The sequence below is a fragment of the Thalassophryne amazonica genome, chromosome 13, assembly GCF_902500255.1.
Source record: "Thalassophryne amazonica chromosome 13, fThaAma1.1, whole genome shotgun sequence".
Classification (NCBI taxonomy): domain Eukaryota; kingdom Metazoa; phylum Chordata; class Actinopteri; order Batrachoidiformes; family Batrachoididae; genus Thalassophryne; species Thalassophryne amazonica.
In genome coordinates this window covers 42,153,198-42,169,136 of record NC_047115.1, presented here as the reverse complement: position 1 = coordinate 42,169,136, position 15,939 = coordinate 42,153,198, and the positions used below count along the sequence as shown (strand labels likewise).

General features: G+C 43.7%; 2 protein-coding genes across 5 annotated transcripts in view; one reads left to right on the top strand and one right to left on the bottom strand.

Annotated features, from left to right (window-relative positions):
- Positions 1–9,623, top strand: part of arhgap22 (Rho GTPase activating protein 22) — a 33,213-nt gene extending 23,590 nt beyond the window's left edge. For both annotated transcript variants that reach the window (XM_034185181.1, XM_034185180.1), the window contains exons 5-10: positions 5,045–5,255; positions 5,336–5,468; positions 5,556–5,629; positions 6,757–6,878; positions 8,273–9,248; positions 9,319–9,623. In XM_034185181.1, the coding sequence (XP_034041072.1) occupies positions 5,045–5,255; positions 5,336–5,468; positions 5,556–5,629; positions 6,757–6,878; positions 8,273–9,248; positions 9,319–9,538 (1,736 nt within the window). In that variant the 3' untranslated portion in view covers positions 9,539–9,623. The remainder of the gene's footprint in view (positions 1–5,044; positions 5,256–5,335; positions 5,469–5,555; positions 5,630–6,756; positions 6,879–8,272; positions 9,249–9,318) is intronic.
- A 1,109-nt stretch (positions 9,624–10,732) lies between these two features.
- Positions 10,733–15,939, bottom strand: part of mapk8a (mitogen-activated protein kinase 8a) — a 31,428-nt gene continuing 26,221 nt past the window's right edge. For 2 of the 3 annotated variants that reach the window (XM_034185183.1, XM_034185182.1), the window contains exons 11-12: positions 14,875–14,952; positions 10,733–12,525 (exon numbers count right to left, since the gene is read on the bottom strand). In XM_034185183.1, the coding sequence (XP_034041074.1) occupies positions 12,341–12,525; positions 14,875–14,952 (263 nt within the window). In that variant the 3' untranslated portion in view covers positions 10,733–12,340. Of the gene's footprint in view, positions 12,531–14,874; positions 14,953–15,939 lie in introns of all 3 variants that reach the window. The other variant, XM_034185184.1, reaches the window with a different exon arrangement.

The window sequence follows — 15,939 nt, the reverse complement described above, 5'->3', positions numbered from 1 at the left end:
AGAGTGACGTGGGCCCGCCCTCCTGTGGGTTCACCACCTGCAGAGGGGGCCATGGGGATCGGGTGCAGAGAGGATTGGGTGGCGGTCGAGGGCGGGTGGCCCGGCGGCCCGGTCCATGCTCACAGCCCCTGGCTGTTGGGACGTGGAATGTGACCTCGCTAGGGGGGAAGGAGCCTGAGCTTGTGCGGGAGGTTGAGAGATGCCGACTAGAGATAGTCGGGCTCACCTCCACGCACAGCTTGGGCTCTGGTACCCAACTCCTGGAGAGGGGCTGGACACTTCATTTTTCTGGCGTCGCCCACGGGGAGAGGCGGAGAGCTGGGGTCGCATTGCTTAATGCTCCCCAGCTCAGTCGCCAAGTGTTGGAGTTCACTCCGGTGAACGAGAGGGTCGCGTCCTTACGCCTTCGGGTCGGGGACAGGTCTCTCACCGTTGTCTCGGCCTACGGGCCAAGCAACAGTGCAGAGTACCCGACCTTCCTGGAGTCCCTGGGAGGGGTACTAGATAGCGCTCCGACTGGGGACTCCATTGTTCTCCTGGGGGATTTCAACACCCACGTGGGCGGCGACAGTGAGACCTGGAGGGGGGTGATCGGGAAGCAAGGCCTCCCTGATCTGAACCCGAGTGGTGTTCAGTTGTTGGACTTCTGTGCTAGTCACAGTTTGTCCATCACGAACACCATGTTCAAGCACAAGGGTGTCCATAAGTGCACGTGGCACCAGGACACCCTGAGCCGGAGGTCGATGATCGACTTTGTAGTCGTATCATCTGACGTTCGGCCACGTGTCTCGGACACTCGAGTGAAGAGAGGGGTAGAGCTGTCGACTGATCACCACCTGGTGGTGAGTTGGATCCGCTGGGAGGGTAGGAAGCCGGTAAGACCTGGCAGGCCCAAACGTGTCGTGAGGGTCTGCTGGGAACGACTGGCGGAACCCTCTGTCAGCGAGGTCTTCAACTCCCACCTCCGGGAGAGCTTCTCCCAGATCCCGGGGGAGGTTGGAGACATGGAGTCCGAGTGGACCATGTTCTCCACCTCCATTGTCGATGCGGCTGCTCGTAGCTGTGGTCGCAAGGTCTCTGGTGCCTGTCGCGGCGGCAATCCCCGAACCCGGTGGTGGACACCGGAAGTAAGGGATGCCATCAAGCTGAAGAAGGAGTCCTACTTATCTTTGTTGGTAGGTGGGACCCCAGAGGCAGACAGGTACCGGCAGGCCAAGCGTGCCGCAGCCCGTGCGGTCGCAGAGGCAAAAACTCGGGTCTGGGAGGAGTTCGGGGAGGCTATGGAGGAGGACTATCGGTCGGCCTCGAAGAGATTCTGGCAAACCGTCCGACGCCTCAGGAGGCGGAAGCAGCTCTCCACCAGCACTGTTTACGGTGCGGGTGGGGAGCTGTTGACCCTGACTGGGGATTTTGTCGGGCGGTGGAAGGAGTACTTCGAGGATCTCCTCAATCCCATCGTCACGTCTTCCGAAGAGGAAGCAGAGACTGGGGACTCGGAGGCGGACTCATCCATTACCCAGGCCGAAGTCACCAAGGTGGTTAGAAAGCTCCTCGGTGGCAAGGCTCCTGGGGTGGATGAAATCCGTCCTGAGTACCTTAAGTCTCTGGATGTTGTGGGGCTGTCTTGGCTGACACGCCTCTGCAACATCGCGTGGCGATCGGGGACAATGCGTCTGGATTGGCAGACCGGGGTGGTGGTCCCTCTGTTTAAGAAGGGGGACCGGAGGGTGTGTTCCAACTATAGGGGGATCACACTCCTCGGCCTCCCCGGTAAGGTCTATTCCAGAGTACTGGAGAGGAGAATTCGACCGATGGTCAAACCTCGGATTCAGGAGGAGCAGTGTGGTTTTCGTCCTGGTCGCGGCACACTGGACCAGCTCTACACGCTCCATCGGGTGCTCGAGGGTTCATGTGAGTTTGCCCAACCAGTCCACATGTGTTTTGTGGATCTGGAGAAGGCATTCGACCGTGTCCCTCGGCGCACCCTGTGGGGAGTGCTCCGGGAGTATGGGGTCCGGGGTCCTTTGCTAAGGGCTATCCGGTCCCTGTACGACCGCAGCAGGAGCTTGGTTCGCATTGCTGGTAGTAAGTCAAACCTGTTTCCAGTGCACGTTGGCCTCCGCCAGGGCTGCCCTTTGTCACCGGTTCTGTTCATATGGACAGAATTTCTAGGCACAGCCAGGGTGTAGAGGGGGTCTGGTTTGGGAACCACAGAATCTCATCTCTGTTGTTTGCGGACGATGTGGTTCTGTTGGCTTCGTCAAATCAGGACCTTCAGCGTGCACTGGGCCGGTTTGCAGCCGAGTGTGAAGCATCCGGGATGAAAATCAGCACCTCCAAATCTGAGGCCATGGTTCTCGACTGGAAAAAGGTGCTTTGCCCTCTTCAGGTCGGTGGAGTGTCCTCGCCTCAAGTGGAGGAGTTTAAGTATCTTGGGGTCTTGTTCACGAGTGAGGGACGGATGGAGCGTGAGATCGATAGACGGATCGGTGCAGCATCTGCAGTGATGCGGTCGCTGTATTGGACCGTCGTGGTGAAGAGAGAGCTGAGTAGGGGGGCAAAGCTCTCGATTTACCGATCGATCTACGTTCCGATCCTCACCTATGGTCATGAGATTTGGCTCATGACCGAAAGAACGAGATCGCGAGTGCAAGCGGCCGAGATGAGTTTCCTCCGCAGGGTGGCTGGGCACTCCCTTAGAGATAGGGTGAGGAGCTCGGTCACTCGGGAGGAGCTCGGAGTCGAGCCGCTGCTCCTCCACGTTGAAAGGAGTCAGTTGAGGTGGCTCGGGCATCTTTTCCGGATGCCCCCTGGACGCCTCGCTGGAGAGGTGTTCCGGGCACGTCCCACTGGGAGGAGGCCCCGGGGAAGACCCAGGACATGCTGGAGGGACTACATCTCTTGGCTGGCTTTGGAACGCCTTGGGGTTCCCCCGGAGGAGCTGTAAGAGGTGTGTGTAGATCGGGAGGTCTGGGCGGCTTTGCTTGAACTGCTGCCCCTGCGACCCGTCTCCGGATAAAGCGGAAGAAAATGGATGGATGGATGGATGGATGGATGGATGGATGGATGGATGGATGGATGGATGGATGGATTGCCTTAAACCATTTGAGTTTGGCAACTTAAATAAAATAATTTTCACAAATTTAATTGTTAACGTTTTAGTAACTTAACAATTTATAGTTAATTAAACTTATGTAAATCTAGTTTATGTTTTCCAATTAAAAAAGTGACATAAATTTCTGCCTAAAAAAATTTGCATTACATTTTGGATTACATTTTTTGATGCTTTCTTTGGTTTACTTGTTGACTGTGTTGTCTTGTTATGACTCCACCCATTTGCTCCCCTCGGGACACGAACTCATGATCCTCGGCATGGAAGTCGGACTCTCTAACCAGAAGGCTAAAACCCAGGGCTCTGGCTTTGTGACCAGAGAATTCTTTTGAGCTGTTGGGAGTGAGGTTTACTAACTACATATGCACAGTGACACCTGCTGGCCTCCGCTACATAAACTCAATTAAAATGAGTGAATGGAATGCACCGGAAATACATCACCAACACTTAAATGCCCCAAAACTTTAAATGCACTTAAAGGAACTGAGTTGTTATGACAACAATTCAACAATTAATTTTTGAGTTAGTTTACTTAATGGAAATGAGTGACTATAACTTTTTTCAAAGTTTGAGTTACATTAACTTAATTATTGTATTAAAATGGAGTGTTCGGTTTAACAGTGTTTGCAAAATGTTGATGTTAATCAAACATGTCTAAGACCTGTAGAAATCACTTAAAGTTGTTCAAGATGTATATTTAGAAACAACTGGTACTGTGCAAACACTTGGGCGCATTAATTCAGTTCAATTCAATGTATTTATGTAGCACCAAAGAGCTGCCTCAAAGTGCTTCACATGGGTAAGGTGTAACATTACCAAGCCCCCTGAGCAACCACACTTTGGCAGTGGCGAGGCAACATTGCTAACTACTAAGCCACCATGCTGCCATGCCTAAAAAATTTTTAATTAAAATTTACTCACTACATTTATGAACATGAATAAATATGAGTAAAATATTTGGCTTTTAACCTTTTAGTTGGTCTCTTCAGAATCAGAAGAATTATTTTTGTGTGTTTGTGTGCAAAGTGATCATTGGCAACTGCCTTTGTGCTGTCATATAGTGGACAATAAATTATTATTATTTATTTGCTTATTTAATTTGAAAATGAGGTTTGTAAGTTTGTGATTTGTAAAATTGATTTTCGTTGGTTAAATAGGAATGTTTTGGCATTTCAGTTTTGACTTTTTATTGACCCACTGATTTTTAATTTTATTATTGTATCTACTGACCAAAAATATTATCAAAATACTGTGGCATCTAACATGCATGTTTTTATTTCTGCTCACAACCCAGTTCTTTCTTTTTAGACTGTGTCTTACATTTAGAAGATTTTTTTTTTTTAATTGAGTGATCATTTGCAACTGCCTTTGTGTTTTGATATACTGGACCACAAAATTATTATGATTGTTTTTGTTATTATTATTATTATTATTATTATTATTTAAAAATGAAGTTTGTAGCTTGATTATTCATTCGTTTCTTTAATGAAATAGGAAATAAGTCACATATGGATTTTTTTTTTTAAATCATCGCATAATTTTTTAAATCAAAAAGTATACCTTTTTATAGCTGTTTTGGGTAATAATGTAATGAAAGATTTAAGTCAGACACAAACTCATGGGGACATTGAGACAACTCATGAAAGGAAGAGGTTTTGAAGAGTACTTTAAAAAACTATGAAACTGCTTATTCCTGCATAACATAGTGTAAAGCAGGTAAGAGTCCCCCCTGTACGAGATGCCAGTCCATCACAGATTACTTCCCTAGCCAAGGCTGGTGCTCCTTTATAGGTGAGTGGACTGAGACAGTGTAGGTGATGACAGTAATTGTCCAGAAAGAGAGATAGGATTGAACCATTGAATTAACATTATAAAATATTATGTGATTTCTAACTGAATGTTCATCTGGCACCTACTGTGCTCCCCCACCAGGGATTTTTGGGCAGCATCTGGAGGAGACGATGCTGTATGAGGGCCAGTGTGGCCCCCAGCGACCCGTCCCTCTGCTGGTGGACCAGTGTGTGTGTTTCATACGTGAGCTGGGGCTCGAGGAAGAGGGCCTTTTTAGGGCCCCCGGACAGACCAATTATGTTCGAGAGTTGCAGGATGCATTTGACCGTGGTGACAAGCCAGTGTTTGACAGGTGAGTGAGACGGAACATGATATAAAACATTTGGTGCCATAAATGTACAGTTTGTAATGTCTGCTCACTGTTTCCTACAGTAGCACAGATGTCCACACGGTGGCGTCACTATTAAAGCTGTACATACGGGAGCTGCCTGAGCCTGTCATCCCTTTCTCCAAATACACACAATTTCTCTCTTGTGCTCAGCTGCTCACAAAGGACAAAGAAATGGTACGTGTCTGCCGTGTGTTTTCGATGCTGTCACTACAATCCACAATCTGTGCCTGTAGAAATATCACATGCTTTTTCATTTCTAAGGGCATCATGGAGCTCGGCAAGCAGGTGAAAGCTCTTCCTCAGGTCAACTACAACCTCCTTAAATACATCTGCAGGTAACTAAACTGTGTTCTCACTTCTGCTGATCTCTATTATGACCCCCCCCCCCCCCCCCAAAAAAACAAAAAAAACAGAACCCATAAAAATTATAATAAATCCTACAAAGGTCTAGCAAATGTCTTGAAATTTGCGGGATTTAAACTTCAGTCTGTGTATGATTGTTTCCAAAAGTTTCAGTTATCTTGATTGCTTTGCATAAAAGTCATGTTCTTTCAGAATTACACTCCAAATGGAATGATTTGTTGGCAAAACAGACCTCCAAGCAAAATGTCTTCCCCAAAATGTCTTGGTCAACCAAGACTATTGTTCCAATCGTCTTCCACAACATGTCTTGGTCAGACAAAGAAAGGCCATTTTGCCTGGAGGCCTATTTCCCCAACAAATCATATAACATTTGGAGCATAATTTTGAAAGAACATGACTTTTATGCAAAGTGGCCAAGATAACTGAAACCTTGGGGAATGATCGTACACAGACTGAAGTTTAAATCTAGCAAATTTCAAGATATTGAGATTAGATTAGATTAGAAAGAACTTTATCAATCCCTTGGGAAGACTCCCTCAGGGAAATTGAGGTTCCGGCAGCATTGTATAGCAGCACACAGGGTAAGAAGCACCCAGAGTATCAAAAGTGAAAGTAAAAAAACAATTTGCAAATATAAATATAAAAATACCAGAAATTCTGTTCGCTACTGGCTTGGCTACTACTGTTCATCTCCTTCCTGTCCTGTGTCTTCCTGTTACCCCCCCGGGTGAGGAGTTGTACAGTCTGATGGCCTGAGGGACAAACGAGTTTTTCAGTCAGCTGGTGCTGCACTTGGGAAGGAGCAGGACCTTTTCTACACTTTTGTAGGATTTATTATAATTTTTATTAAGGGTTCTGTTTTTTTTTTTTTGGGGGGGGGGGTCACCCTGTATAACAGTACTTCACCAATATGCTTACTTTATTCAAAGTGACATCACTGCTTGGCAATATATAATTACAGCCTTTCTGCATCTCTAAAAATATCATCAGCTGAGCCCACTAACAAAATTCCACAGTTATGACTCATTCTTCCTTTTCATCTGCTTGAATGATAGCTCCGATTTCTACTGAAAATGTTGTTCGGTTCCCACACCATTAGGTTTCTGGATGAGGTTCAGTCACACTCCAATGAGAATAAGATGAGTGTTCAAAACCTGGCCACTGTGTTTGGACCCAATATCCTTCGACCGAGAGTTGAGGATCCAGTTTCCATGATGGAGGGTAGGTGTCAAAACACTCATATTACAATATTGTTTGTGATTAAGCCTCAGATCAGCCATCAAGCTGCCTGTAGAGCAGGTAGCTAGCTGGCACCAGGTTTCAGGGCCTAGAGAGGACTTAAACAATTAGGCCTCAGAGTGTTTTATACTCTCCTTAGACAACTGCATTGACAGAAAGAAACCCCTTTTTTCTACACATTGCTGAAATGGAAATACATGGACATGAGTGGGGCACCTGCAGTGTAATGGAACGCAAACTGTGTTTGTCCAAACTTTACTATTTGTACAGAGTATATGCTTTCCTGCATGTTCTACTTACCTACAGTGTATATTGCAGGTGATATTGTGGTATTTCTGTCAGGATGCTTTACCCACTGCTGATGCTTTTGCTGTAAATTTTCACTAAAGATTCAACGTCCACTTTTATTTTTCTCTGCTCAATAAATTTTGGTGGGAAAAGGTTGCAGGTTAGCTGATTTTTTTTTTCTTTTTTTCAAATTGTGATCAAGTTACTGGCTCACCATAGAGCAGTCAGTCCAAAAGTGTGGGCTGTGGCCTCCTGGTGGGTCATTAGGGTACTACAGGTGTGTCGTGAGGCATTTTCAGATTTCAAGAATAGCTGCCATAGAGGATTGCAACCTTTTTCATGTTGTATCTTTCTTATTTATATCACCTGATTTTGTTTGTATGGTATTGTTTGCTATGCTGCATAGACAATATACAGTTTTCTTTTTTTTTTTCTTTAATGAAAGGACTTGCAATGCGAAATCTGTGACATCAGTGGTGAAAAACATCTAAGAGTGGTGCAGGGTGGATTTAAATTGTTTTAAAATAAATAAATAAGCACCTAGCTGGCCATATTTCTTCAGATGTTGTTGTACCACTGTGCTGATAATTTAAAACATACATTGTGAACATTATTTTGTTGTTATTCTGAGCATCTGGTGAATTTTTGTAACTCCTTGGATGGCTGTCCGGTTCACCCTCATTCACTCTTTTACCACAAAAAGTTTTTAGGAAAGTGGTGGTGGTTGAGAGGTTAAGATGGTGGTTGGACTTGTGCCCAGAGGATCCTCAGTTTGATTCCCATGAGACAGGAATATCACTAACATCTCTGGGCCAGGTCCTCAATTCCCAAATTGTGCAGCTTTACATGGCAGCACACTGACATCACTGTGTGACTATGAAGGAGTGAGGATTATAAAGTGATTTGAGCATCTGCAGCAGATGGAAAAGTGCTGTAGAAATACCATTTCTCACAAGCAAAGCGGTTATCAATGAGTAGCACACTCGGAAGCTTGATTACTAACATTGTAATATGATTAGAGTTGAAAATATGTTACAAATATGTATTTACCATAAATATTTTCAATGTGTATGTTGTCTTCACAACAGGAAGCTCACAGGTGCAGCACCTAATGACTGTGCTGATCAGCGATCACTCACGCTTCTACCATTTAGAGGAACCTGGTGAAACGGAGAACACGAGCTCCCCACAGCTCCAGCAGAATCCCATCCAACGCTACCAAGTGGAGTGGGTTTCACGTGAAGAGAGCGACCCTAAATCTGATGCAAACGGTGGATCTAAAACCATTAAAGATGAACTCCAGAGTCCTGTACCTTCTACAGACAGCAAGCTGACTGTACCGAACCCTGTAACAACATCGAATGATCTTATTGAAGAAACGGGCAAGATGGAAGAGAAAATTGATGAAAAAGCAGATGGAAAAATGGAGATAAAATGTGGGAGTGAAGTAGCCCTTAGTCCCACTAAACAATCCAATGCCCCGCCTTCCTGGAAGGGCTCCCTCAACCGCAGCACAGCGTCTGGGGGGCCGAGGGCAAAAATGGGGGGATCAGCAGGAGATGTGTCTGCAGCTGGCGGAAGCAACTGGCTAATGAACGGTCTGTCGTCCCTCCGAGTTCACAGACGCACCACCTCATCTGGTGAGCAACTAAAAGACAGCACAGGTTCACTCAAGGACTCACACCGAGGCTGCAATGAAGACTCTGCCCAAACAAGCATGTCGCACTCCCACAGAACCCTCCATCCATCTCACAGACTATCTGCTTATGACAACGTCGCCCCCTCTAGTCTGAGCTTGCCTGCTGACACGTCTTCCATGTGGACCTCTTTTGAGATCTCGCTGGCAGATGGAAGCGATAAGACATTAAAATCAAGCCAGAAGCAAGAGAAACCCACAGAAGCAAAGACCGGTGCAAATACTCAGCAATATCACAGCACGAACAGCCCTGAGAATCACGACACAGGGCAAGGATCAGGGAAAAACAACGGTCTCACCAACCAGGTCACGGAACTCAAGCAAGAGCTGAAGAAACAGAGAATGACCTATGAAACCCGCATTCGCAAGTAAGAAGGAATCACAAAAAAAAGTTTTATCTCATCAAGTTGTTACTAATAATGTTTCTCCTTCTTCAAGGTTGGAGGAGTCCTGTTCTAAATACCAGTCCCAAGTAGCCCGGCTTGAGGAGGAGCTCGACCAGGAGAAGAAGAAATTCTACATGCTGGAGATCCGACTCAGGAACTCAGAAAGGGCGCATCAAGCTGCAGAGAACCGCAACGTTCTCCTCCAGAAGGAGATGGAGGAGTTCTTCAAAACACTGGGAGATCTAACCACAGGGACAACTCAGACCAACTAGACCAGATCAGCCTGCCTTCATGTGGTCTCTCAGAGGAGGTGCTTAGTTACTGGAAAGACCTGCCAGACCCAAAGCTTTGACGACCAAATACCTCTCGAGCAGTACTACTTCCTTAACAGTACTCCTTTCAACCAAGGCTGTTGTCTCGTGCCTACACTGACCAGTGCCAAAGCCAGACTCCTCTGAACCAAGCGCCTCTTATTGTATATATTCAATAGTGTAAGTGACCATTTATTGCATGGATCACTCCGTACATCCTGTTCATTTTGAAATAGATATTTAACAATTTAAAAGAAAATAAACAGAAGAAAAATCAAACATTAAAATTCAGGGTTTTTTTTTTTTTTTTATTTGCTCGAGTTTCACTTACACAGTTTCTATTTCTGATAGTTGGTCTGTTAGTGAGAGAATTTCAGATCCAAAGGCTAAAGATTCACACAACTGGCCAAACCATCACAAAACGTCCCATCCCGGTCGTGCCAACTGGCTTTTCTTCTCTTTCCTCTACGTGTACCTGCACTAAAACCAGAAAACTCATGCATTGGCTATTCTAGCTTTTCTATTTTGAGAAAATGGAGAAGAGGAAAAGTCACTGAAAGCCACATCAGCCTGTTCAAACCCAGCCCAGGAAGGGTCAGGACATACGTCCCGGTCCCCAAAGTGCATTCTGGGAGCTGACGCTGCCTGGCCACAGTCACGAGGTGTGTCCGACCACGATAAGGGCAAAGGGACACATTGGGAATTTAAGCCATCACATACATCCAAAACTTACCATGGCAGCACGTTTCTTGACTCTAAGGAAACACACATACATCTACAGTTAAATGTACACATCAGTCACGGACTATACTAACCTATAAACTGTGTGCTGCAGTAAAAACAGAGAAAATAATAATAATAAAAAAAGTGAAATGCATATAAATCGTACTTTTCAATGAAATGTACATTAAATACAACAGATGCCTCTTAGCTTGAAATAAATAAATAAATAACAAAAATACTGACAAAAAAATAAATCTTTTTGCATTTCTTTCGAGCGGAGTTTGCCATGATATACAGACTGTACGGTGGAAAACCTGTGTGAGTGTGTGCACGTGTGAGGTAGAACCTAGAACTCAGAAAGACACACTGCCAACCGATGAGATTCTGCAACGAAAAGGACTAAAAAAAAAAATCATAACACAATCACTGAACTGAGTAAGGGCACTTAAACAAAATCATCTGAACTCAGACAGCTTTGAATAAAAAAGTCTGAAAGAACCTGCCAAAACAGTAAAGTGACAAATTTAGACTTTGTCTCCGGTGGGAGTCCCTAAAACGCAGAATTCGTTCTGGCCAGTGGAACGCCCGTCATCAGCTGGTAACTGCGCTTTCTTTTTTCTGTTCACTTGCATTCACCCTGTTCTTCCTCACCCAACAGAGAAATAATTACACATTACACAGTTAAAATGCATTCATCTTTACAGTATGTTACAGCAACAATAAAAAAAGCTGTTTAGTATTATGGCAAAAGAAGTAGAGGTGCACACGAGGCACACAATCGACTATGACATAATACTAAGAAGAAATAAATGTTTAAATAGAAAAAATCCATTCAGTTTCAACATTAACGGAGAAGTTCAACTTTTTTTTTACCTATTCTATATTTTTGCATGTTTGGGGTTCATTTTTTTCCACACACAGCAAATATTAAATTAATTTATGAATGCTGATTTAGAACATAAACACCATCATGAGGTAGCTGGCTACATCATGTAATGGCTCGGGGCAACTAAAAAAAAACAAAAAACAAAACGTAAACTGATTCTTGTCTCCACCGAACAGGTAAAATGTTAGAGGTGTGTGGCAGCATGGAGAGGATCTACGTGGAAGGTAATGTGTGCATGTTTACCTCACTAAATGCAAAGAAACTTACTTGTATTTAAAATGACTGATTTAGTTAGCTGTTTACGTTAGCCTCCAGTCCATGAGGTGGCGCTGTGATGAGTGATTCCCGGTTGAATGCAGATGAAAAGTCTGACTCTCAGAATGAGTCTGTCATCGGCTGTCAACTTCTAATGCCTGACTGGAATTATGCAGCACAGAGTGGACTAGTGGCTTAAAAAGTTTTACATTTAGTGAGGTAGGCATGCACACATTTACTTCCATGCTACTACACACTTCTGTTGACATTTTTGCCTCTTCAGTGGTGACAAGAAGCAGTTTACTCTGAGTATTTTTCACTTGCCCCATGCCATTACATTATATCATCAGTTATCCCATGGTGCTTGCATTATAAATCCATATTGCACAAATTAATTTCATGTGTGCCTTGAGTGAAATAATTAGGCCCAAAACATCTAATAATACAGTCCAGGTTGAAAAATATCAAAAGTCCCCTTTAAATATTACTACCTATTGAGTAAAATAGAGTGCAGATTACTTCAAATGGCCCAAAAAAATAAAACAATACAAAAATTCAAAATGAACAGTCCAAAAATATACTAAACATAATTTTGCAATGCTAAACAGTATACTATTCCAATGTGTACCAGTAAAAACTGCACACTCTGTCACATACATACATCACAGATTCACATCAAACCATAATTCTTTCTTTGCAGCAAAAATACAGTCATAATGATACAATTTCAAAACACAATCATTTAGAGCAATATTGGAGGGGGAATAAATACAAACTGTACATTAAATGCACAGCTCTACTAACTAATGTGAGAAGTTCGGTTGGCGCGACCCTCCGTGTCGTCGCGCTGTGGTAGGTGCTCAAACGTGGGAAGGGTCATGTGTTTGTGTGTATGCGCGTTATCTGCAGCAGGCCAGTGCACCCAGAGAGGTGTGGCTGTCCAGGCTGCTGTCTGTTTCGGAGGTCATGGTGGGTTCGCTGCTCGTGTCAGTGGGCTCTGTGGACATGGACGACACATCATTGGCTGAAGACGAGGAAGAGGAGTTGGATGCGGGCTGAGGGGGGCTGTCGATCACTGCTGCACCTGTGCTGCGAAAAAAACACAACACAAAGGTTTCATTGAAATACCAATGACTGCACATATATTGAACATATCCTCCGTAACACCCACAAGGTTTTCCGAAGAGCGGGTTTAAACCTCAAATGGGGCGGCTCTAAATGTTGCCAAAGTGGCACTGCCTGACCCCACCTACCTCTTGTTTGTGTGGGCGAGACTGGTATGATCAGGACGATAGAACCCCTAACACCCCTACCTGTCTCAATAATACAAAACTAGCTATAGCCAAAGGCCCGGTCACATGGTGATCGCTGAACAAAGGAAAAAAGTGACAAATCAGTGAGAAAAAGTGGATAAACGAGCTGGTATGTCTCCCATCACCAAAAAGCCTGCGAGTGCAGAGCGCATAAAAGACCGAAACAAAACCAAAAATAACAAAAGAAAAACAAAGCGAACGGCGACTTTAATGCTTTGCAGCTACGAGAGCTAATTGTCTTGACAACAGGTTTGTCACCGTGTGCGTTGCAGCCAGAGGTGGCTGCAACGTGCGTAAATAGTTAAAGTAGTTGATCAAATGTTCTTGCCACTATTGCTTCTGTATGAAAACGTTGCTTTTCATCCCACACATGGATGAGTCACATTCAGCTCATCGGATCTTTAGTTATTGATCCGTTCAGATATCGTCAATGTTCGTGCAAGACGTCGGACTTGGGAGGTTGGACGACAATCAAACGGAACGCTGATGGTACGGGACCAACGCAAACGATAAGGAACCGTCAAGACAGAAAGCAAAACGGATTACGGACAAATTGAGGTTGTCACTGGGATTCGTTCACATTTTCCAAGAGTTTGAAAATTCTGACAAAGCGTCGGCTACAGAAATGAAGTTGGACGACGGTTAAACGATGTCTCCAAAAGTCAACGTAGCTCCAGATTTCTTGTTTCGTTTTGGCTTCGGTGTCCTTTGTTAGTGCCGTGTGACCGGGGCTTTAACAGGGCAGGTAACAAAGATAACAGAACTTCAGGTGTTTATCACTTCTTCTTTTTTTTTTTCTTTTTTTTTTTGCAGACTGGGGGTGGATCTTATAAACCGGTGGCTTAGATGCGTACATATATATAAAAAAGTAATAGTGGTAATATCACTGTCGTTAATGTCACCATGCTATCAATACCTGCTAATTAGTGCTAGCACACAAATAATACTAAAATTTCACTTGTCAAAAATACTGGTCTGCTAACTCCTAAAGTTTGTTCCTACAGTTAACCACACAGGAAGTCCTTATTAATTTAGATATAAGTAATACAATGCCAGAAAAGACAAACACAGTCAAGTTAACACCGACTTGTGACCACCGCTAGCGGCTCCTGGATCCGGCACAAAGCGGTCACACAAAGCAATCATGTCCATTAAACTGTTTTCACAACAGTTTAAATTAGCTTAAATGTGGAAATGCACTGTAGCAACTAAAACTGTGTTTTTTTCCAGGCTGTAAACATGTTCCATTCAACTCGGAAGTCGTAAGTCGCAAATGAAAAGGGGTTTATAACTGATGCAAATGCATTCCATTTTTCATACAGTAGGTAATAAGATGGACACCTCTGAGATTTTGGAGTATAGAGTGTTACAAAGTATGTGGCCCACCAAAGATACCTTATGGAAGAGAACAAATGTTGCAGAAGTTACATTAGTGTTTTAATTTACTGCTCATTTTGTAGCACGGTGTAGCCAGTCGTTGTTAGCGACATCTACTGGGCTGATAAACAAAACATTACATGGTATATTAAGCATAAAAATACAACAGTAATATGTCTCCAGACAGCAATAGGACTGTGTGCATGATTTATTAAATGTGACACAAAAAAGACAATAATGCTAAAAAAAAACAAAAAAAAACAGTAACAACTATGGCTTTCACTATTGTTGCTGCTATAATCAGCCATCTTGGATTGTGAACTTGGTGTATGTGGGGTTTGACCAAGATGACAAGCTGGAATTCTGAGTCTTCTTGAGGGTGTAACTGGGAAATTTCGACCTCCAAATACACCTCCAAAACACCATTATTTTTGCTGTAAAGTTGGACACTTTAACATGTATTTTTCAGGAGACTGACTTGCATTTGAAGCCAGTGACTATTGGCTTCAAAATGACTATTCAAAGCAATGCAGCTTTTGAGATTTCCATGTGGGCTTAACTTTTCAGGATGTCACGTGAAATAACACAGGATACAGTGACTACCTGATGGGATCTATGAAGGAGCACAGCAAACATAAAATTGTGTGCATTCCTTCAAAATAAAAGCCCAACAAGTACACGGTCGCAGACAAATATCACTCATAAAAACAGATTTAATTCAGTTTCCTCGAGTGATTACTCACCTAAAGGTGGTGGCTGTCCTCTTATCACTCCATTTTTTGTCCACTCTTCCCATTCACACACCTCCTTATAAATTAGCTCTGTAATCAGAAGAAAAGCCACAACTTATTAATCACTAATATTCACCAGTGTTTCATGCACTGCCAATCAAAGCATTTAACATACCGTACAGGTCAAACAGCATCATGCTTCTAATTCTAATTTGAACACTGCAGTGGTGTGACCCTTCTAAAAATGAGGGAAGTCATTCTCAGCGGGGAGCGGTTACGCTCATCCTGCTGCACTACTGAAAGTGATATTTCCTTGCAATCTCAAATCCTCCCTGCTCTACAGAATCAGGTTCCCCTTTAACGGAAAACCCAAACTGACAGGCTTTAAAAAAGAATTTTAATCTGCGTAATGGACCCTCAGGAAACTAGAGCTGAGATACACAACTGCTTCGGCGAAACAATTCACATTCTTTCCATACAGTCATCATTTACCCAAGTGGATTTTGCTGAGATACTTTTGGTTTGTGCATTCCTTGAATATAATTTCTAATAAATAATGATAATAATACTTTCAGTATGGACAAATGTGGCAGCTGTAGTGTTTGGTCCTTTTTGGGCACATTTTTGCAACAAGGTTTTGTCTGAGATTGAAGTCATACAACTCAGTGGAACTATTTTATTCATGTGTACAGATAATATCTCGTATAAAGTGCTATACACAAGTAAGGTCTCGACCTTACCCACCTCATGTGCAAGCACATAAAGGTAAGGAAAACTTCCAGAAGCATTTTGTTGTTGGTTCACAGGAAGTAACCTCAATCAGATGAGAATCAATGGGGTGGCCATCTGCTATGACCATTCCAACAATACAGACAGTGGTGGGCACAGTTCTGCTAACCGCTAATTAGCAAAGCTAACTTTTTTGTTAGCAGATTAGCTTTTCAGCAAACTTCAAAATTCTCTGGTCTGATGAGACAAAGATTGAACTCTTTGGCATGAATCCCAGGTGTCACATTTGGAGGAAACCAGGCACCATCCCTATAGTGAAGCATGGCGGTAGCAGCATCATGCTGTGGG